This window comes from Penicillium antarcticum (assembly GCF_028974205.1).
Source record: "Penicillium antarcticum strain IBT 31339 chromosome Unknown utg000003l_segment0_segment0, whole genome shotgun sequence".
Classification (NCBI taxonomy): domain Eukaryota; kingdom Fungi; phylum Ascomycota; class Eurotiomycetes; order Eurotiales; family Aspergillaceae; genus Penicillium; species Penicillium antarcticum.
Genome location: NW_026695301.1, coordinates 1178978 through 1199093, shown reverse-complemented (window position 1 = coordinate 1199093; position 20116 = coordinate 1178978). Strand labels below are relative to the sequence as shown.

General features: G+C 48.8%; 10 protein-coding genes across 10 annotated transcripts; 4 read left to right on the top strand and 6 right to left on the bottom strand.

Annotated features, from left to right (window-relative positions):
- Positions 1-975: 975 nt before the first annotated feature.
- Positions 976-2153, bottom strand: N7508_003164 (pantoate--beta-alanine ligase PAN6; the record flags this gene model as incomplete). Its single annotated transcript, XM_058461230.1, has 2 exons — positions 976-2057; positions 2117-2153. The coding sequence occupies 2 exons, from the start codon at positions 2151-2153 to the stop codon at positions 976-978; spliced, it is 1119 nt and encodes a 372-aa protein (XP_058321807.1).
- Positions 2154-2432: 279 nt separating this feature from the next.
- N7508_003163 (lysophospholipid acyltransferase family protein) lies at positions 2433-5134 on the top strand (the record flags this gene model as incomplete). The annotated part of the gene is made up of 6 exons (XM_058461229.1): positions 2433-2988; positions 3048-3266; positions 3317-3572; positions 3625-4612; positions 4665-4921; positions 4975-5134. The coding sequence occupies 6 exons, from the start codon at positions 2433-2435 to the stop codon at positions 5132-5134; spliced, it is 2436 nt and encodes an 811-aa protein (XP_058321806.1).
- A 960-nt stretch (positions 5135-6094) lies between these two features.
- N7508_003162 (uncharacterized protein) lies at positions 6095-6529 on the top strand (the record flags this gene model as incomplete). The annotated part of the gene is made up of 1 exon (XM_058461228.1): positions 6095-6529. The coding sequence occupies one exon, from the start codon at positions 6095-6097 to the stop codon at positions 6527-6529; it is 435 nt and encodes a 144-aa protein (XP_058321805.1).
- A 51-nt stretch (positions 6530-6580) lies between these two features.
- Positions 6581-7773, top strand: N7508_003161 (putative HET domain protein; the record flags this gene model as incomplete). Its single annotated transcript, XM_058461227.1, has 2 exons — positions 6581-6743; positions 7097-7773. 2 exons carry the CDS (start codon positions 6581-6583, stop codon positions 7771-7773), a joined length of 840 nt encoding a protein of 279 aa, XP_058321804.1.
- A 146-nt stretch (positions 7774-7919) lies between these two features.
- Positions 7920-8654, bottom strand: N7508_003160 (uncharacterized protein; the record flags this gene model as incomplete). The annotated part of the gene is made up of 1 exon (XM_058461226.1): positions 7920-8654. The coding sequence occupies one exon, from the start codon at positions 8652-8654 to the stop codon at positions 7920-7922; it is 735 nt and encodes a 244-aa protein (XP_058321803.1).
- A 757-nt stretch (positions 8655-9411) lies between these two features.
- On the bottom strand, positions 9412-13232 carry N7508_003159 (uncharacterized protein; the record flags this gene model as incomplete). Its single annotated transcript, XM_058461225.1, has 2 exons — positions 9412-10399; positions 10588-13232. 2 exons carry the CDS (start codon positions 13230-13232, stop codon positions 9412-9414), a joined length of 3633 nt encoding a protein of 1210 aa, XP_058321802.1.
- Positions 13233-14438: 1206 nt separating this feature from the next.
- N7508_003158 (putative NADH-ubiquinone oxidoreductase 178 kDa subunit) lies at positions 14439-15098 on the top strand (the record flags this gene model as incomplete). The annotated part of the gene is made up of 3 exons (XM_058461224.1): positions 14439-14543; positions 14653-14897; positions 14951-15098. 3 exons carry the CDS (start codon positions 14439-14441, stop codon positions 15096-15098), a joined length of 498 nt encoding a protein of 165 aa, XP_058321801.1.
- Positions 15099-15310: 212 nt separating this feature from the next.
- On the bottom strand, positions 15311-16680 carry N7508_003157 (protein-histidine N-methyltransferase; the record flags this gene model as incomplete). The annotated part of the gene is made up of 3 exons (XM_058461223.1): positions 15311-15949; positions 16029-16322; positions 16531-16680. The coding sequence occupies 3 exons, from the start codon at positions 16678-16680 to the stop codon at positions 15311-15313; spliced, it is 1083 nt and encodes a 360-aa protein (XP_058321800.1).
- A 480-nt stretch (positions 16681-17160) lies between these two features.
- Positions 17161-18524, bottom strand: N7508_003156 (cystathionine gamma-lyase CYS3; the record flags this gene model as incomplete). Its single annotated transcript, XM_058461222.1, has 4 exons — positions 17161-17736; positions 17790-18234; positions 18272-18369; positions 18420-18524. The coding sequence occupies 4 exons, from the start codon at positions 18522-18524 to the stop codon at positions 17161-17163; spliced, it is 1224 nt and encodes a 407-aa protein (XP_058321799.1).
- A 620-nt stretch (positions 18525-19144) lies between these two features.
- N7508_003155 (DNA-directed RNA polymerase III subunit RPC25) lies at positions 19145-20009 on the bottom strand (the record flags this gene model as incomplete). Its single annotated transcript, XM_058461221.1, has 7 exons — positions 19145-19189; positions 19237-19414; positions 19463-19526; positions 19575-19661; positions 19707-19803; positions 19854-19952; positions 19998-20009. The coding sequence occupies 7 exons, from the start codon at positions 20007-20009 to the stop codon at positions 19145-19147; spliced, it is 582 nt and encodes a 193-aa protein (XP_058321798.1).
- Between the last annotated feature and the right edge of the window lie 107 nt (positions 20010-20116).

Genomic DNA, 20116 nt, shown 5'->3' with positions numbered 1-20116 from the left:
TGCCTACTTTCTATACTTCGATAAGCATTTGTTTCTTCTACTGCGATCTGCTGCCTTACTCCAACTCAATCTTACTATTGATGCAGAATATATCTGCTCTATCTATCTACAACTAGTGGATTTCTCGATCTGACAAGCACTAGGTTTTGTAAGACATCTACCAAACTCATTATGACTCGGAGTTAGCCAAGTTAACACTGTAGACTTCCTGGCTGGGACATTTCGATGCTTTCAGATTAGGAAAACGGAGAGCAAAAGACGCAGCAAAGGTATATATGATCTATGCTATTTACGGGGTATAATCGTGAGGATATATGCGCTTCTTCTTGGAGCTCATATACCTAAGCATGGTTTATCCTAAACTGGAAACATAGTAATAAAACAATGATTAACTCTTTATTCTAGTATGAATAGATACAAAGTAAAATTTGATACTGAAATGTAGGCGGAAATTCTGTGAACTTCAATTCTAACGCGATCGTGCGGTAACCAAAAATATTCTGTTTATACTGCGACTAGTTGCAGTATTAGTTTGTGTGCCCTTGATCATACCGAAAATCAACAATTGAAATATCGTCGCCCGGATGGTCTAGTGGTATGATTCTCGCTTTGGGCTTAAGACTGATCTTATTTCCGAATAAGTTTCGAAACCTAATACTCTTATGCGAGAGGCCCCGCGTTCGAATCGCGGTTCGGGCCTTGACCTCGAAATTTTTGTATTGTTTATTGTTCTTTGTTCTTTTTTTAAAAAAAATTACCCTATAGACATACCGACATAACAACCTTATCTAGCGATAAAAAATTTCACAAATTTGTATCTGTTCTTCCAGGATTTAATAGTTTTCTGAGGCAAGTAGCCTGCCCGAAGCGCCGTGCAGGCCACATTGGTTCTATGTGAAGTAAAGCCTGCTATTTTTGAATCTATGTAAAGGAGACCTGCGCTATGCTACATATTTACTAAAGGCTCGGTATTGATCAAGCGCGAGGATGCAGGATAAGATTATCGATCAAGCGCACTGGGACCTTACCATCGCCCAATCCGCAATCCTCATCAGGCTTGGATTCTTCCAATGGTGCCATCTTGAATGCAGTGCTCAGGACGGCTCCCTTGGCTGGATCGACGATTTCCAGCTCGTCGAGGGTATCGGGATCCGCGAGAGATATGTAATCGACCTCATAGAGTGCCCTCTCAGATGATGACAGACCTTGCTGCTGAGAGAGGACAGAATCTGCCACACTGTTCGCAGCCCCGAGGATATCTGCCCGGCTGGTCTTACCAGCCAGATAGGCATCTTCGGCGGCCTTGAGAGACTTGTAGACAGTGAGTCCAACAGAGCGTCTTCGATCTCCCAGATACACATTCCGTGAGCTCAATGCCAGGCCATCAGATTCACGGGTGGTTTCAACAATGCGCACTTCAGTGCCCACGTGGAAATCCTCCACCATGCGCTTGATGACAACAGTCTGCTGCACATCCTTCTGGCCGAAATAAACACGGTCAGGGGTTGTGATGTTGAAAAGCTTCATGCAGACAGTTGCGACACCGCGGAAGAATACTGGCCGAGACCCGCCCTCCAGTTTTGAAGAGAGTGGGGTAATCGTAACGAACGAGCCATGTCCATCGACTTCGGATGAAGGAGGTAGACCGGGATAGATTACCTTGGATGTCGGGGCGAAGATTGCTGTGATACGTCCCGCGCTAGCACTGTTTTCTCCCAGGCGATCCAGCTCTTCGTTCAGCTTCTCCAACTTCTCCACGTCGGTGTCCCAGGTGCGGGGGTAACTTGACAAGTCTTCTGTCACTCCGAATTGTGTGGGATTGACATAGATGCTCACGAAAATGTCTGTGTTCTCGCGCGCAGCTTGCCGAATCAATGAGAGATGGCCCTCGTGAAGAGCGCCCATGGTAGGGACAAAGCCCACAGTGCGGTCCTTCTTGAGCAACTGGCGTCGCAGGCCACGGATTGAGGGAACATCGCGGAAGACTTGGAACGAAGATGGTTGGCGGGCAGTCTGAGCAGCTGCAGTTGCATCGGCAAGGAGGGACGAAGCGGTCGCTAGTGGGGGGAGAGGTAAGCTTAGATGGAGCTAGCAATTTAAGCTATGAGACACATACCTGAGAAATATCTCACGCCATTGACCAGACGAGGCATCTTAGAGGGAATTGAGTGTGTTCCCTCGCCTGAAACTTGACGCAGATGCACAAAATTCAAAAGTACGAGCCCATGAGGCAATTCGGATGCACGTGACCTGCCTCGGCATGGGGAATGAGACATCCGGGGATCGGCCGTTTGTTGGGAGCTTAGCTATGGCCTCCTCCATATCTCCGCTTTTAAGAGACTCACCTCTTTCCTCTTTGTCTTCTTCTCAATGGAGTTGACATTTCTATGATTTGACCCCAGGACCTTCCCCCGCGTTATACCCCATACAAGATGCCCCCTAAAGCTGCTGTCGCCGATGACCATTCGGCGCCCGACCTGGAAATCACTAAGAACCAGTTAACGATCCATCCCTCAGGATTCACCGGAGGCCCTGAGACTCAAGATGATCAAATCACCGAGCGTAATCTTGTGCGCCACATGGCGCGATTCCGCGAGAACCCCTTCGATTTCCTCCGCGAAGTGAGCTTGTACATGTCTGGGACAGGCTGGCGTGCCTATGAAGATGCCATCGGCCAGCCTATCTTCTATTCTGGCTTCTCCGAGAGGATGAAGACCTCGATTCTTGGCAGTCCGCTCCTACAGAACAAGGTTACCGAGCTCGCGAATCGTCGGCTTACGGTAGAAGAGAAGGAAGGATTGCTGGCAATTAAGGATGGCGCAACACTTGACGACAAGCGCGCCCGTCGGAGAACTGAACTTGAGGGCAATCTGCGAGAAGTCGTGGACACGATGATGGACCAGATGATCTGCAAGATGGAAAGCAAGACGTTCATTCGGGGTGCTTATTACATGTGTACCCAACTGTTGACTCGGGCTTACCATCAAGGTGAGTTACTTGCACTATATCTACTCTCCTCTGGATGGAATACTAAGCCAGGTCTATAGGTATTCATGTCTCCAGTGAGGAAGTTTTGCGCCTGAGATCGGTTGCCGATGCTGCCGCAAAGAAGAAACAGTCGATCGTGTTTCTTCCGTGCCACAAGTCGCATGTGGACTACGTTTCATTGCAACTTATTTGTTATCGTCTTGGAATTGCATTGCCAGTTGTGGTCGCAGGTGACAATCTGAACATTCCTTTGCTGGGTCCATTCTTGCAACATGCAGGTCAGTTCAGCGCAGTCATCTTACCCATAGGTCTTCACTGACTCTTAAAGGCGCTATGTGGATTCGTCGGAGCTTTGGAAATGATCCTTTGTATAACACTGTTGTACAGGCCTACATCGATACTCTTCTTCAACAAGGATTCAACTTTGAGTGCTTTATTGAAGGTGGCCGTTCTAGAACTGGAAAGCTGCTTTCGCCCAAATTTGGAATCTTGAGTTTCATCATGGACAGCTTGTTGTCAGGTCGTGTTGAAGATACGATCATTTGTCCTGTTAGCACACAGTACGACAAGGTCATTGAGACTGAGTACGGTGCCCTACTGAGAACTTGAAATTAAGATCACTGACAATCTCTCCAGGTCATACATCAGTGAACTGCTTGGTCAACCAAAGGCGAAGGAAAATTTGGCCGATCTTCTATCTTCATCCTCGGTCTTGTCCCTCAAGCTTGGCCGGGTCGATGTCCGGTTCCATGAGCCATGGAGTCTTCGAGAATTCATTGGTCAACAGCTTACGCGCCTGGAATTGCCTAGCACTAACATCAATAACACACTCAGTTACGCGGACCGTGGACGTATTCTGAGAACCTTTGGCTACCGGGTCCTATCTGAGATTAACGATGTTTCCGTCATGATGCCAACCGCTCTGGTGGGAACTGTCCTGTTGACTCTGCGCGGTCGTGGAGTCGGAAAGGGCGAACTGGTACGGAGGTTGGACTGGCTCTGTGAGCGGGTCCGGGCAAAAGGAGGCAGGGTTGCACACTTCTACCGCTCACCGACAGCTATGGTCGTCGATCGCGCCCTGGATGTTCTGGGGCCCAAGCTTGTTGGTGTGATCTCGGGACTGGTTGAACCTACCTATTACGCGGTAGATCGGTTCCAGCTTTCCTTTTACCGCAACATGCTCATTCATCTTTTTATCACTGAGGCACTTGTCTCTGTGGCAATGTACACGAAGATCAAGCAAGGCGGAGGGCCTGCCAACCAAAGAATCACCTACGAAGCTCTGAAAAACCAAGTCTCCTTCCTTTCCCAGCTTTTCCGTGGCGAATTCATTTTCCCGCCTGAAGGTCTGGCTGCTAACTTCGATAAGACCTTGCGTGGGTTGGAGAAGGATGATGTGATCAAGATCACCCGCGATGAGTCCAGCACACCACTCTACGTGGAGTTGAGTGAGGCTGAACGGCTTTGCGGTCGTGAGAACTATGACTTCTACTGCTTCTTGATCTGGCCTTTCATTGAAGCCTCTTGGCTGGGTGCGGTCTCTCTGCTTGGACTGACACCACCTCTGGATAGTCCAAAGGAAATCTGGATTGATTCTAAGAAAGCACAGGATAGTGCGCAGATCGTAAGTTTTTCAGTCCCTTATCAAAGGACATAGTACTGACTAACAATCACAGCTTGGTAAAACACTATATCACCAAGGAGATCTTTCTTACTTCGAAGCTGTCAACAAGGAGACTCTCAAAAACTCCTATCAGCGATTCGAAGAAGAAGGCATCATTCTAGTTTCGAAGAACAAAGAGACACGGGCCGGCCCGTCTTTAAGACTTGCACCTGAATGGGCTCCACACCGCGATCCTAACACCGGCAAAGTCATGGACGGTGGACGGCTGTGGGACTTTACCGAACTAATCGCCCAGTCCCGGCGTGAAGGGTAAGTTTGCTCAATGCCTGCCTAATTTCAAATCAGTCACTAACTTTACCTAGCAAAAATCGCCGTGACGGTGCAACAGTTTCCTCTCGCGTTCTGACCATGTCAGATCTCGTCGGACGTCAGCTATTCCTGAACGCTGCAGCACCGGCCCCGGCAGATGTCTCCTCGCGCCAAATGCGCCGCAAGGCAATTGCCACAGACGCCAAGCTCTAATCATTTGATACCCGCTCATGCACCATGTACAGGCTGCTAACTAGTACTTATTTTTGATCTGTTTATCTGCATTCCTTCAGGCGATGCCTCGGCTGGTACTGTCAATACCCTGCTTTCATACTTTGGCGTCGATTTTGTATATACATTCTGCCATTCGCCTTAATGAACATATTTTGCCTCCTACCCCGGTCTTGATCTTGGTTCAATATATTGATGGTTCCATGATCCTGCTCGTATATAGTACTAGGGGAAGATTATGTCGAGTAGGAGAAATATATCATCGTGGTAGAGTTGAAATATCGAAATGCCGAACAGGTGGAAGTCTCGAGGATTCTGTCCGATACAGCTTATCCATCTAAAAAGCGAGCAATTAAGTCATATAATCATATAATTTGAATAGCTTTCAGTCCTCCTGATTCCGACTTTAGTGGTAACTTGATCCCGTCTTTTCTTCGACTACTTATAAGCTAATAGTGAGGAAGTAGCCATCAGGCCACCAAATTCACTACTTCGGGCAGCAACTGACTACTCGTTGGACAGACACACCTGATCGCAATTGGCATCTTCTCACATTTACGCCTCTGCTGATGCACATTTGCAAAGGGGGAGAAAGCATCTGGTTCCTTTCTAACTTTTGAAAATTCCCAAGCTGCAATGCCTGGCCCCAAGGACTGCGTCTGCGATAGATGTTGGCATGGTTTCTTCAACACCGAGGCTTTTCAAAAATGCTTCACTGGGAAATACTCTGATGCGAACTATGTGTATGCATGTATTGAAGCCGTTGCTAATACTAACGACATCCAAAAAGCTGCCTGTAATTGGTGTGCTTACATTAGGGAGTTTTTCACCGACACTTGGACAGAAGATCTGGTCACCACATCTCTTTCGCCAAGTATGTTCCCATCCTGCACTCTCATAGGTAACAATACTTTCTACCTAAGCATCTCATGTCATTCTACAATGGGGAAATGGAAAGCCGGCCCCGGCCTTTTTCTTCACGCCTTTACCACAGTGGAAGATCCAGCCTCAAACTATGTGACTGCGCGACGCTTAAGGACCGATATTGATAGCCAGGCTGCACAAATGCAGATTAGAACATGGTTCATAGATTGCAAAGAGCATCAGTGCTGCTGCGCTTTGTCGCAAGACTACATGCTGCCCACAAGGGTCATTGAAGTCAGTCCACGCGGGAGCCAGCATGCGCGAGTCCTGGAGACTAGGAACATGCGTGGTGTTTATGCTACACTATCCTACTGTTGGAGGAACAACAAGTTCCCCACCCTCAGGAATTCCAACACGGCTCGATTCACTCTTGGGTTGAATATGAACGCTCTGCCTCCCACCTTCCGCGATGCTATTGCTACTTGTCGCACGTTGCCCATCCCATTCTTGTAGATCGACGCTCTCTGCATAATTCAGGACTCCGAAGAAGACAAAGCCAGAGAAATGGCCAAAATGAAAGAAATCTACGCCTCGTCAGCTCTGACAATTGTCGTTGCGGCTGCGGAAGGCATCTTTGGAGGTTTCCTCTATCCTCGCGTACAACAGGAAGCTCTTCACACTATACCCGTTCGAATCCGGCCCGGCTTTTTTGGTATTATATATATTAGTGAGTTAGATGCTGTGTGCTATGATGAGCGCCTTGAGCCTATAGCAAAGAGGGCGTGGGCTATGCAAGAGCAGCTCTTAAGCAACGCACACTCACGTTCACTGCACAAACTATGATGTGGAGATGCCAGGACAGGACGAAGAACTTTGGTAGTTCGCTATATTTTCCATATCACCTCGATTCGGGATACAATGGAAATTACGAAAAGTACAGCCTCGATTTACACTCTCTGCTCTTAAATGAAGAAGAGGCTTGTACTCATAAAGAAAAGGCTTTGAGTTGCTGGCTGCGCCCCGTCACAGCTTATTCAGTCAGGGTTACAAGTCTAGAGTGTGACAAATTGAATGCTTTAGCTGGCATTGCTTCTCATCCTTCGTTCTGTAATGCACTTGGGCCTGGCTACTTCGCTGGGCAGTGGCAGTACAATCTCGCAAGACAACTCACATGGCGCACATCATCTCGGCACAGGACAATACCTGAAAATGAGAATCACGCTCTCCATAGGTCTCTCCAGTACCGGGCTCCTTCTTGGTCATGGGCGAGTCTTGATGGTGGAATCATCCATTTTGACTTTTCTTATGACGACGAAGACAAAGCTGCTCCGACCATGATCTGTGATATACTAGGTCGTCTGACAACACCGGCATACCTCGGGCTGAAACCATTCGGAGAAATATCGTCAGCACAGGTGAAATTGCATAGTCCTGTTAGGGTGGCCTGGTTCAACCCCTCCACGTCCAATATCTTCCTGCTTTCTGAATCCACATTCGCGAAGTCCAAATCACTGGCCCCGGAAAATGAGGCAATCACGTTTGAAGAAACTTGGCAACATCATATGAACGAGTTCATCTTGAAGCATCCTGACGTCGATATCAGCGGCGACGAGTCAGAGGCTACACACGGCACAGACTTTCGCAATATGTGTGGTACACATGATGAGATAGGATGCTATGGGTCCTTTTTGGTCTTATGTGTGGCTATCACTATGGAAAATCTCACTTTATATCCATATGAGCTTGAGTGGGTATAAGCATTGACTTTATAAGTCGGTTACGCTCGCTATTCGACATCACCATATTTTACCTACAGCCCCTGCTTCGCCGTACTTGTACCACGACCAGTGACCATATATTGGGGGAAATGATGAGAAAGGTATCAGACAGCAGTGATATCACTCTAAGACTGATAGCGGATTCGAGCGAGATCTTTTCCTACATCCACTATATTGCAACCGTCAAATAACTGCGGTGGCCGTAAGTAGAACCCATCCCAATGCGCCGTTTGGTCTTCCAGAAGATCATACCACCACACGCACTCGCATGTGGGAATGTACATCCATCCAACCATTTCCAGTTCATCGTCTGTCTCTCCATCGTGCCAGTCAGGATGTATCTGGTATTTCCTCTCCTCGGGAGATAAATTACCCCACTGCTTTGACAGAATTTTAACAACAGGGCCGTTGACCGAATCAATATGCTCAAGCGCGTCTAGACAGAAATCGTCCACAAAGAGGCAAAAGTTCCACCGTGCGCCGAGGTAATACTCTGGAGCTAGCCCGCGATTACTAGATTGAAGATGTTCAAGGACGTCCGGGCTAGCGACGACCTGAGGTAGTTGATCTTTGACCCAGGTGTTGAAGTGGTCACGAATATCATGGGACGTAGCTCCATTGAACTTATTGACATCGTCATTGATAACGAATTGATGATGTGGCAGAAGGTCCATTCTCTTGTTATATTCAAGATCTGTTTTGATCCGTTCTTCTAGGTGTTGGAGTAGGCGATTCCAGGCGCTGTCGTCTTTGTAGGAACAGCGGTAGATAGCGAATCCCCAGGGCAAGCCTCGCTTGAACGTATAGTGATTGGAGAGAAAAGTATCAATGCTCTTATAGTTGCTGAGCATACTGTGCATCCGCTGATGTTGTGGATTTCTGGCGATCCTACAGAGGCTCGCTAGAGAGCTCCGTGGTAGACATCGCGGGGTCGAGATGATACGACTGAAGACAGGAGATAAAAGTGACATCAAGCCTGGTTAGGATCCGATGCGGTGGACAGATGTTGTTCAACGGGGGATGCTCGAGGCTTGTAGAAAGGAGGCTTAGGGGGTTTACCGAAAAGGATTTCCTGCACTAATGTCATATGACCGAAAAGGGGCTGTTTCAAGAATTTGTTAGTTGAGAAGACAAACGTTATTTGAATTGGAATTTGATTATTTTCAGTCATTTGTGAAAAGGCAAGACGTGTATCGGTTCAGTCAGACATGGAAGTTCATAAGGCTGTTTACAGCTCCCGGGATATGAAGAGCACGTCAAAGAAAGGAAATATAAAACTTGAATTTTGGAAGTTCCAAGACCGCAGTCCCGCTTTTACTGTCGTCAATTATCATTATGGTGTAATATTCAAGACTTATCAATTCATCAAATACCCAGTGCAAAACTCTCTAGATTGGCTACATACATACATTCTTGAAACAGGAGTATAGAACATCACACAGAACAAACACACAAAACGTCGAGTTCAAATCCGCTGAAACGCGCATCAATCGCAAAACAACAGATTCAATAAATCAAGTCAAATAAGACAAGGATCCCAAGAAAAGAAAACAGAAGGAAGACAGAACAAAAGATAGGATCCAAACGCCAAAGAAACAGCGTATCAAATCTCCATGATCAACCCCTTACAAACTGCCCCTTCGCACCAGGACTCGTAGGAGCAGACCGAATCGTCGCAACACGTGGCGGCGTGCTAACCGCCGGCGCCAACTTCTCCATGGCAGCAGCAACCAAATCCTCCCTAGAAGGCCGAGGCGTCTTCGGATGAACAGTCATACTATCATCCGAGACAACAGTCTCAGTCGACTTCTTCTTCGCAAACTCCTGCAACCGTGCCATGATAACCGGCGAATCGGAATACAGCACTACACCCTCCGAGTAGATACACGAGCTAGCCCGCTCCTGATCACTAGTAAAGTCCTCATGCGCAGCCTCGCGCACAATGCGCGGGAACGTACGCAGCACAACATGGCGTGTAGGCTCATTGCCCTGTGGATAGCCATGCTCGCAGTTCGCCCCGTACTCGAGCCACCCTTCGTTGGGGATGGTGTCTGCGTTTGGGGCGGGGAAGGTTGCCAGGACGAGTTCACGTTCGACGCGGGCGTGGCGCCAGGTTTCGGCGGCTAGCTTGACGATTTTGCGGACGCCGGTGACGAGGGAGTCCAGGTGTTTGGGGTCGGCGAAGTGCTTGATGTGGTCGATGATTTCGTCGACTATGACTGCTGCGGCGACGTTGATGGATTGTTTGGCGTCGGAGGTTGTGTAGGCTGCTTTGAGGGTTTGTTGGCGCCAGAAGGCTTCGCGGCGGACGGATTTACGGCGGATGTCCATTGATAGCATTTGGAAGAATGTGTCTGCTTTGTCGTAGCGGCGGCCTAGGGTGAAGAGGAAGGGTTGGAAGACTCGGTAGGTTATTGTTTTCGACACTACGTGCTGGATGTAGGCGCAGCGTAGTTCGCGTGAGGCTGGGGTGTTGTCAAGGAAGGGTGGAATTTCGGATGGGATCTTTGAGAGGATGTCTTTTGGTGGATCGATTGGGAGGTAGGCGAAATGTTCTTTGGATAAGTCGTAGATCAATTGCGAGAGTTCGTTGAAGCAGTCCAAACTAGAGATGAAGATGTTTATTAGATCGTGTCCATTTATCGTTATCAATATGAGAATCTATAAGAGAATGTATGTTCGCCTTTGCGCTGATGCAAAATGCAATTCAAACAAATGAAACGTAGAAAGAGTGGCTGAAAAAAAGAAGCAAAAGATGCCGAAAGAAATGTATGGGTTTAAAGGCTCACTCACAAGAATTGATCGCCTTTGGTGCTCTTAAGGTCGGTAGCCTCTCCAAGACTGAGAAGTGTCTTTCTCAGTCTATCGCAGTCTCGGTCCAAGTGGTCAATGGTCGATTTCATCTCGCTCACAGCACGCTGAAGATGCTGCTCCTTGATGATGCCATCTCCCTCCATCCTCTCCTTCTCTCGCTCAGCACTGGAAATTTCACCGTCCTTCTCAGCAAGTTGCTTCTCAAGAGCAGTCCGCTGCTCGGTCCAAAGCTGCTCTTTCTCCTTGAAATGAGCTTCGAGTGCAGCAATCTTCTCATCGAGTTCCTTGGCGGCGGCAGCGACCTGCTCATCGTGGGACTTCCGCAGAGTTTCCAATTCACCGGCATGGCCTTCACGAAGGCCATCCGAATCTGTGGTGTGTTTCTGGTGCAGTTCTTCAATCTCCTTTCGCGAAGCTTCGAGTTCGGCTAGCTTAGCTGCCAATTCCTCGCGCGTCGATGTGAGCGCACTCAGTTGGCTTTCCATTTCGGTCTCCTTGGATTCCAAGTCTGCGATCTTGGATGACAATTCGGTCTTGGTTGCTTCCAGCTCGGTGCGCTGGGCTTCGAAAGACTCTTGCATGGTTGACTTCTCCTTCTCCCATTCGCCCTTGGCGGCTTCTTGCTCGCTGCGAAGCTCTCGCTCACGGGTCTCAAGATTCTCCGCTGCGATCTTCTCATCTTCACCCTTGATCTCTTCAAACAGCTCGGTGAGCTCCTGCTTCTGTGCTGCAAGAGCTTTTTCCTGTTCTTCTTTGTGGCTCTCCAGCTCCTTCTCGTGAGTATCCTTGGCTTCCTGAATGTTGGTGTTCAGCTGCTCGATTTGTCCCTCGAGTTGAACCTTGGTCTGGGTAAGTTCCTCATTGGACTTCTGGTGAACAGCCAAACCATCCTCGAGATCTCTCTGCTTCTCTTGCAGGTTACCCAGTTCCAGTCGCAACTCATTGATCGTATTCTTGAGTCTGGAACCATCTTCGGCGCTTTCGTTTGCAGTCTTCTTCATTTGAGATTGCAATGCCTCGATGTAGTACTCCTTGGACATCAATGCCTGTTCGTGCTGATTTCCAATCTGCTTGATCTCCGCCTCGCGGTTTGACAACTTGCTATGGGTGTTGCGGAATCCATGTAAGAGGCGGTTGATATCAGGGATGGCAGACTGAATCCGTTGAAGAAGCTCGATATGCTCACTGTCGCTGTCTGGGGGGGACAAGGCTCCATTTTCACCAGGCTGGCCGGCCATTGACAAATTCTGGAGGGCCTGGTATGAGGCTGCGTAAGATGGGTCTGGGATGCTGTAGCTTCGCTGCATGTAATGCGGGTCGTGAGAATAGTGAGGAGAGTACTGTCCATATGGAGGGATAGCTCCAGCGGAGCTCATCACTGGTGAGTTGACAGAAGCTGAGCGGCTTGGAGCCGCAGAGCCAGCTGCAGAAGGGGGAGCTGGATGGGCCATCGGTGCGGATGGGGGAGGTGGTGTTGCGGTTGGGGACATGCTGGGTGATTTATAGGGATAGTGGGAACGTGCAAGGGGACTGCTGACTTTGGGCACAGGCGAAGCAGTGTAGGGCACTGGGGAGGCGTAAGCTGCTGGGGATCCAGCGTACGGAGATCCGGCGTATGGAGAAGCAGCGTATGCAGAGCCGGCGTATGCAGAACCAGCGTATGCAGAGCCGGCGTATGCAGAACCAGCGTATGCAGAGCCGGCGTAGGGGTACCCGGAGTAGGGCACCGGAGTTGCGTAAGGCACTGGGGAGGCAGTGTAGGGTACTTGGGAAGCGTATTGCGCAGGCGAACCATAAGCCGCTTGAGGGTTGTATGGTACTGGGGAAGAGTAGGGGATTGAAGAGGCGTATGGGACGGGTGAAGAGTATGGAATGGGTGCAGTGTAGGGGGAATATGCGGATGGTGCAGGTTGATATAAATAGTTGTCCTGAGAGGGACTTGACATAAACCGTGCTTCAGTTAAAGACGGCGATGGCAAGGGCACACTGGCCGCAACGGGGGAGAATGGATCAGCTGGTGCTGCTGAAACTATTGGTTCAGAGGCCTCGACTTCTTGCTTGCTTGGATCATCCAAGAGCTCTTGGTCTTTGGACTCTGTATCGTCGACCACGGCAGGCTGGAACGAGACTGTCTCATCCAAGTAGGGAAAACTCTCGTCAGGCTTGTCTGCCTCGACTTTGGGAGAAGATTGCTCTGTGATAGGGTCGGTCGCCAATGGCACAGCCTCGGCCACAGTAGATTGTTGGTTGGAGACAGGGTCTGGGATAGCTGGTGCCTGTTGGTCGCTCACAAGAGCCTCTTGGGTTGGAACAGGGTCTGACTCGACTGGGACAATAGTCTCAAGCACAGGGGATTGTTGGCTCGTGACAGGGTCAGAGGCAACCGGCTCGTCGTCGTCGTCGAATACCTCATAAGCTGACACCGGCAAGGGCGTCTTGATCTCAGGAGACTGGGCAACAACGGGCTCAGGGACTTGTTCAGTTTCCTGCGCCGGAAGTTCAGGGCTGCCAGGAGTGGGAGTGGTTGTAGTTGTTTCTGCGACATCAGGGCTCTGTCCCTTCTTAACCTTCTTCGTATTGGCTTTGGCCTTGTCTTTGGCCTTATTCTTCTTACCCGCGACCATCGCGGATGAGTGATGCGTGCCCAAGTTTCCTTGAAAATGGGAGACGTAAGAGACGTGTTACCAATGGGATCAAAGGGCTAAATCGAGCATGAGCAATAGTCAGATGTTTCATGGGGTGACTGTACATTTGCAACCAGCCCTGGCGATGCCTCAAGATATAGCCCAAAGGTCTATAGTTGGGAGAGGAAGTGAGATTTCCCAGAATAATTAATAGCGCAAGCCAAGTGGCCGGGGGATGTAGAGGATGCTGATCGGGCAGTGATTTGGAACTAAAGCGTGGACACGGATGAACCACAATAACAGATATGAGGCGAAATCAGAATTCTATTCTTGAACGCTGCAACGCACAGAAATAGAAAAGAAACAAAAAAAATCTAAACTCGAGAATTAGCACCCGAAGGTTGGCACAAAGGCGCGGACCGAACCTTGTACCCAGGAATAAAGGGCAAAGAAACGGAAGGGCACAAAGAATATCAGAATATTCAAGTATCCGAATATGCAGAATATCCTAAGCGCACTAAAATTGCATTCTGAACCGAAGCGAGAACCAGTTGGGGTGCGCCATGACATTGGGCATCAAGTGGGTTCGGGCTAAGATTCAGTAAGGCAATGTGGGGTGAGCGAATATCGTTGGACATGTTCATTCGAGGTATGATTTGCATGAGTTAGCGATACATCCCTGTATGTCGCCTGATTAGTATGTATTGGGAGGCAGATGAGGCATTCTGTAGATCAGACAACACAGCACATTACCAGATGAGGTTTTGAGCAGGGAGTCCATCCAGTTTCTACGCATATCTAGACAATATTATTCTCTCACGCCGGCTTGACAAGGGCTTGAAAGCCCGACTGCAGTTGGATTTTGAATTATTTTTCTCACAGTCATCCCTGGAACAGGGGGATACACAGCATGCGAATATAAGATTTGAGATTTGAGATGGGATTTGGGGTATGGAATGTGATCAAAGATCCCACACCATGCAAAACTCGATGAGTATACTATCGGAAAAGTCTGAAAATTAAGACAACAAACATATGATAACTCACAAAGATCTCCAACAAAAGATGAAGTGAAGTATGAAAGTTCACCTGGTTCGCCCTAACCCAAAACAGTAAGTCACGTGTCGTCGACTTTCGCCTTCCACCTCGCCCTATCATCGTTACCCGAAGGGTCATCGACCACCACCAATTGTCCTCCTCCACAACATGTTCGCTGCCAGACGATCTGCCACCACGACGCGGCAACTGCTGCGCACCCAGCGCCGCTGGGGCTCGCACGCCGCCCACGAGCCCGTGAACGAAGGCTTCGGCGTAAGCTCCCCCACCGCGACCAGCCTCCAACCTGGAAAGCAAGAGAGCAAAGGCTCAATTACCAGACACAGAAACAGCTTGAGCTAACAATTGTATTCAAACTCTACAGCGCAGCTTCTACGTTACTGTTGGTTCCATCGCCTCCGCTTACCTCCTCTACCGCGTTACCAAGTCCAACCAGGACTCCGGCGCCCCGTCCTTTATCTCCGGCCTCATTGCCAAGTGGACTCCTTCGCAGGAGACTTTTGAGCAGCGCAATGCTATTCACACTGCCCTTATGGAGAAGGCTGCTGAGGACCGCCACCTGCTTCAGAGTCAGGGTCCCCGTGAGGCTCATGAGTTGAAGCATCCTGAGTATGTGATATCTGAAGGGATGCTCTTGGGCTTTTACTGACTTTTGCTTATAGGATTTTGAACGTCGGCTCACCGTACAACCTTGCCGCCGGTTCGCGGGTCGACCTCAGCCACGTTGTTGCTCACTACGAGCGCAAGAACCAGGAGATTGATGAGGCTCGGGTTGTGCGGATGAAGGATGGCAAGTCTCTCTATGATTAGATGAGTGATATTTCTCTGTTTTTTGTTTGGTTGTCTGTGATAGACATGTGTGGAGGGAAAAACATGTACATATACGTTGGGACTTGACGTTCAATCCAGCATTTGATAATTGGATTTTCTTTTGTTTGAAATATGAAATGGATACTTGATGGTGAGAAAGAGAGTGATGTAACTTGGGTATTTGATTTTATGAACGACTACAATTTCTCCCGTCATGCCGTAGTAGACGGCACAACCTCAAGAACAACCCTTCCAACCCCCTCAGAATGAACATCCAACTTCTGCTGAACATCTAATTCACTTCCACAAACATTACCCAAAACAGCAAGGAACTCATCGACACCACCACCAACACCGAAATAAACCTTCTTCGCCGCAACAAGAGCCCGACTCTTCGTCGAAGCAGTATTCGACCGACGTAGCAAAGCCAAAAGCGTCTCAGAGAACGCCATCAGAGAAGAAGGAGAGTAGATAGTCTCACTAGCAAGAACCAACGTCCTGCAAGGGCCATCACCAGACCCAAAGACCAAGTCAACAAACTCAGCAGACCAAGCTCCAGAAACGAAATCAACGGAGATGCCACGGTTCGCAAGATCAATTTTGAATTCTTCGATCAATTCCGGCGTAATATCTAGTTCTTCTTCTTGGTCTTGGGCAGTAGACGTAGAAGCACTCGAAACGGCCGTTTGAGAACGGCTTTCTTGCCATGTCAGGAGAAGGTTAGGCAATGTGACGAGGCGCAGAACGTCGGAGTTGTAATCTGCAAAAGTGAAGTGCTTCTTGCATGTGTATTCTGCACCGAGGGCGCGGGCGAATAGTGTCAATGATGGGACTGCTGTGCCTGCGCCCAACTATTGTTCGTGGATATGACAAGTCAGTAATCTGCACTTTGGGGTTATTTAAAAAAATTTTGAATACGGTGACACAAACCTCAATGATATGAGTATCTTGCAAGCCATCAGAGGAACCATTCAGAATATCCTCATCGAGCGAAAGCTTAGCCAAATCCAACGCGCATTCCCACGTCTTGAATCCGCCTTCGTAGAAATTTGGCTTGATATCGCCTTTTTCTATGCCAGCAATTAGCTCTTCGTTGTCATGCCCGGCACTATCTTCGGCCATGAGCTGGGTGCGGATGTCGAAGATCTCTCGGCGGGCGATGACCACAGGTGCATCGCCGATTTTGAGTTTGTTGTAGAATATTTGAGATGGGAGAATTGAAAGCTAGAGTCTCAGTTAGAGTTTGGGTGTTTTAGGATGTTTAATGCTTCTCAATGTGGGTTGGTATATTTTTTTGGAGGGGTATATCTTGAAATCTTGTGGATCCAGATGAGGGTTGAGATATACATATACATATTGACCCAACTCCTCAAAAGGATAAAGAGACAAATGAGATGCATAGCCAGGGGATAACTATGAAAGATCTACTCACCCATTCGTTCATATCATGTTTACTAGCTTTCACTAGCTCGGGAAGAGAGTTGCCGACATTCTGTTGAGAAGTGACAGGGCAGATATCATTGTTGATTTCTGAGTCATCCATATCGATGTCATCTCCTGAGAATCCGAAGCTGAAGGCCATGTTGAGCCAATTCAATGTTGCCTCTTTGTAAGAGACAGTACTGTGTAGAGGGTTGCCCTGGGTGTTGTGGGTGGTTTGAGAGGTCCAAGATAGCAGAACACCGAGGTAGTGCACTAAAATTATGCAGGGTGAGATTTTAGGCGAAAGAAAGCCAAACAATGAGCGACAATTTGGATCAACGGCGTCGTGATTCGATTTCCATACAAAAAATTGCAGTGGGCGATAAGATGACTAAGCCGAAGTGCCCGCACCATTTTTATCATGGATTTTGGCCTTAATAACAGAGCTCTGGAGCAGTGTATCGATTGGTTTCATGTATAGCTTGTCTAAAATGTAGGCTTAGGCTATTTCATCCGAATGAAGTAGATATTTATAATGCAAAAGGGATGTATTCTCATTATTCATATCCAAGTAACCAGCAGCAATGCAGTCTACATGCAAGTCTAGATGATTTTGAAAGGAACCTAAAAGCTCCACATATTAAGAGCTGCCATTCTTCTCAGAAGCAGCAACAGCCAAGTCCAAGGCCCGGAGGACATCAGCGTGCAGATCAACAGAGTCCTCAATACCACAGCTCATGCGAACAAGGTCATCGAAAACACCAGCAGTCTCACGCTGTTCCTTGGGGATACCAGCGTGAGTCATAGCAGCAGGAACCTCACACAGAGACTCAACACCTCCAAGACTCTCAGCGAGAGTGAAGATCTGAGTGTACTGGCAGAAAAGGTGAGCAGCCTTCTGGCCGCCCTTGATGCGGAAGCTGAGCATGCCACCGCCCATACCATCGCGGTGCTGCTTGACGGCGATCTTGCGCTGCGGGTGAGAGTCGATGCCGGGGTAGTTGACGGAGATGACGTGGGGAGAGGCTTCGAGCGCCTTTGCGACCACGGTGGCGTTCTTGCTGGCCTCGCGGGCGCGCAGGTGCAGGGTCTTCAGACCGCGGTGGGCGAGCCAGCAGTCGAAGGGTGAGGGGATGGCGCCGATAGCGTTTTGGAGGAAGCTGAGGCGCTCCTTGAGGCTCTCTGAGCTGAATGCGGCAACACCCATGCAGACATCCTGTGTTGCGGTTAGTTATGAGACAGTGAACAAGATTGTGTGGGCAGACATACCGAGTGGCCATTAATGTACTTGGTCACGGAGTGAACGACAATGTCAGCACCGTGGTCCAGGGGGTTCTGGACATAAGGGCTCATAAAGGTGTTGTCCACGACAACGAGGATGCCACGCTGGTGGGCAATATCGGCGATGTATCTGATATCGACCAGGCCAAGGGTGGGGTTGGAGGGGGTCTCAATCCAGATGAGCTTAGTCTCGGGGCGGATCAATTGCTCGACCTCCTTCTCAACGCAAGGCGAGAAAGAGACTTCGACACCGTGCGCAGAGGCAACCTTGGTGAAGTACCGGTGGGTGCCACCATACACATCAGAAACAGAGACGATGTGCGAGCCAGCGGCCAGAGACTGAAGAACTACCGCAGTAGTGGCGGAGCCAGAGGAGAAAGCAAGAGCATACTTGGCGTGCTCGAGGGCAGCAATGGCTTCCTCGAAATTGTCACTGTTGCGGCATTAGTCGGTGTGCTTAACCTCGGGACTTGGGAACTTGCCGGTTGGGGTTGGAGCTGCGAGTGTACTCGTAGGCACCAACGGGGTTTCCAACACTGGTCTGAGCATAGGTGGTCGACAGAGAGATCTGGTGCTTATCAGTACAGTTTCTTTGTGAGCCTCTATCGACGGACTTACAGGAGCGATGACAGCGCCGGTGACAGGGTCGTGAGGCGCACCAGCGTGCACAGCCAGAGTGCCGAACTGGCGGTCGACAGAGTGTCCGTTATCCGTAGAGCCCATTGTGAATGTGAGTGCAATTGAGAATAAAGCGAAGGTGGCGGTAATAGACTCTTATGTAGTAGTAACCCTCTTAATTTAGACTCCGGATGCGTTGATTGCTAATCAAGGGCGAGGATGACGAGCTTCGGGAGATTCGGAAAGAAAAGAACAGTTTTGTCCCTGAAAATTTAATAGGAAAACTCCTACAATGAAAACATGGATTCTGTTACTTGAAGACGAGATCGATCGCGCTACTGCGACTGGACGACGCTGACTCGGAGCTCCACCGGTCGCCGCTATTTTGTCGGAGAATGAGAGAATACGCCGATGGCTCGGAGTGTCGGAGTAACACTGTCAACGTCTATTTTTGTCCCGGAATACGGAGTTTATATTATGATATCCTCTCTCTTAAGGGTAGAGTTTTTAGTTTTCAGTACACTTGCTAGTTCAACTAATATCTTATACTTTACGTTTTACGACTTCGCTAGTCCTATTACTACTCTACCTCCGCATTTGTCTATATTGCAAGCACAAGGACACTGATTACACTGAACTTCATGGCATTATGGGTATCTGATCTGACTAAAGAAATTGAATGGCTCAATGCCATAGACACACAGTCTAGGTAACAATCTGCACGTTTACCACCAGGTAATAGGTCCAGTTCCACCCATTTGCATCGAACCCTAGAAGCGGTCAGCAACGCAATAGACATGCAGGAAGGAGAACCAACAATAATGGAATATGGAGGCCGCCTCTCTGTAGGAGTTTCATCGCCAAGGTCTGGCGCATTGGGGATCTGGTCGTGCCACTCTTCTGATTCAATACGGAACCGGACAACTTCTCCCACATCGAAGAAGAATTCTGAGCCGTCTTCGTTCTCCCAGATCCAGACTTGCTCTGCAAAATCACTATCAGAGTGTTAGTATTTTACCACTTCGCAATGGAGAGCTGCTCACAATCGTGACTTTTCCATAAGCATCTGTGGTGGGATGAGGATATCGTTGAAGAATTCCAGACCGACTATCCATATATTAGTTGTGAGCTTGTGGTGTAAATGTTCAAACATACTCTTGATACCGTGCTCTGTGCCGCTGGCAATCTTTCCTAGCATGATCTCGCCCTTGAAGGGCCGGAAAACGATCATCCGGAATTTAACTGTGCTGGTTAGTGACAATCTTGAGATTGAACAACATCACTCACCATTCACGTTAACCAGACCAGTCCCATGGCCAATCAGACCATCTGAAGACTCCAATAGGTCATAAAAGCTGATGCAGAGACCGATTTTTTGGATTACCTAGTCAATGTGAGTAGCTGCTAGCATCTGAGAACAGCAGAATCACACACCTTGTTGGCATATTTCTCATTGATATTGTCTTCAATGGCCACAGCACTGAATTTAGAGAAGTCCTCGGGTGATATCTGAATCAAGTCCGAGATGGTAGTCTGCCGCCGTTAGTCACCGTTTTGATACATGTGCACGAGACTCACTAGAATGAACATGCTGAAGACACCAGGATCAATGGATCACAGCCGCCCAGATGGATATTCAGGTGAAGACCCTCCTTGAATCGACGTTGTACTCCGAGCAAAAAGCTTTTGAGATTCAG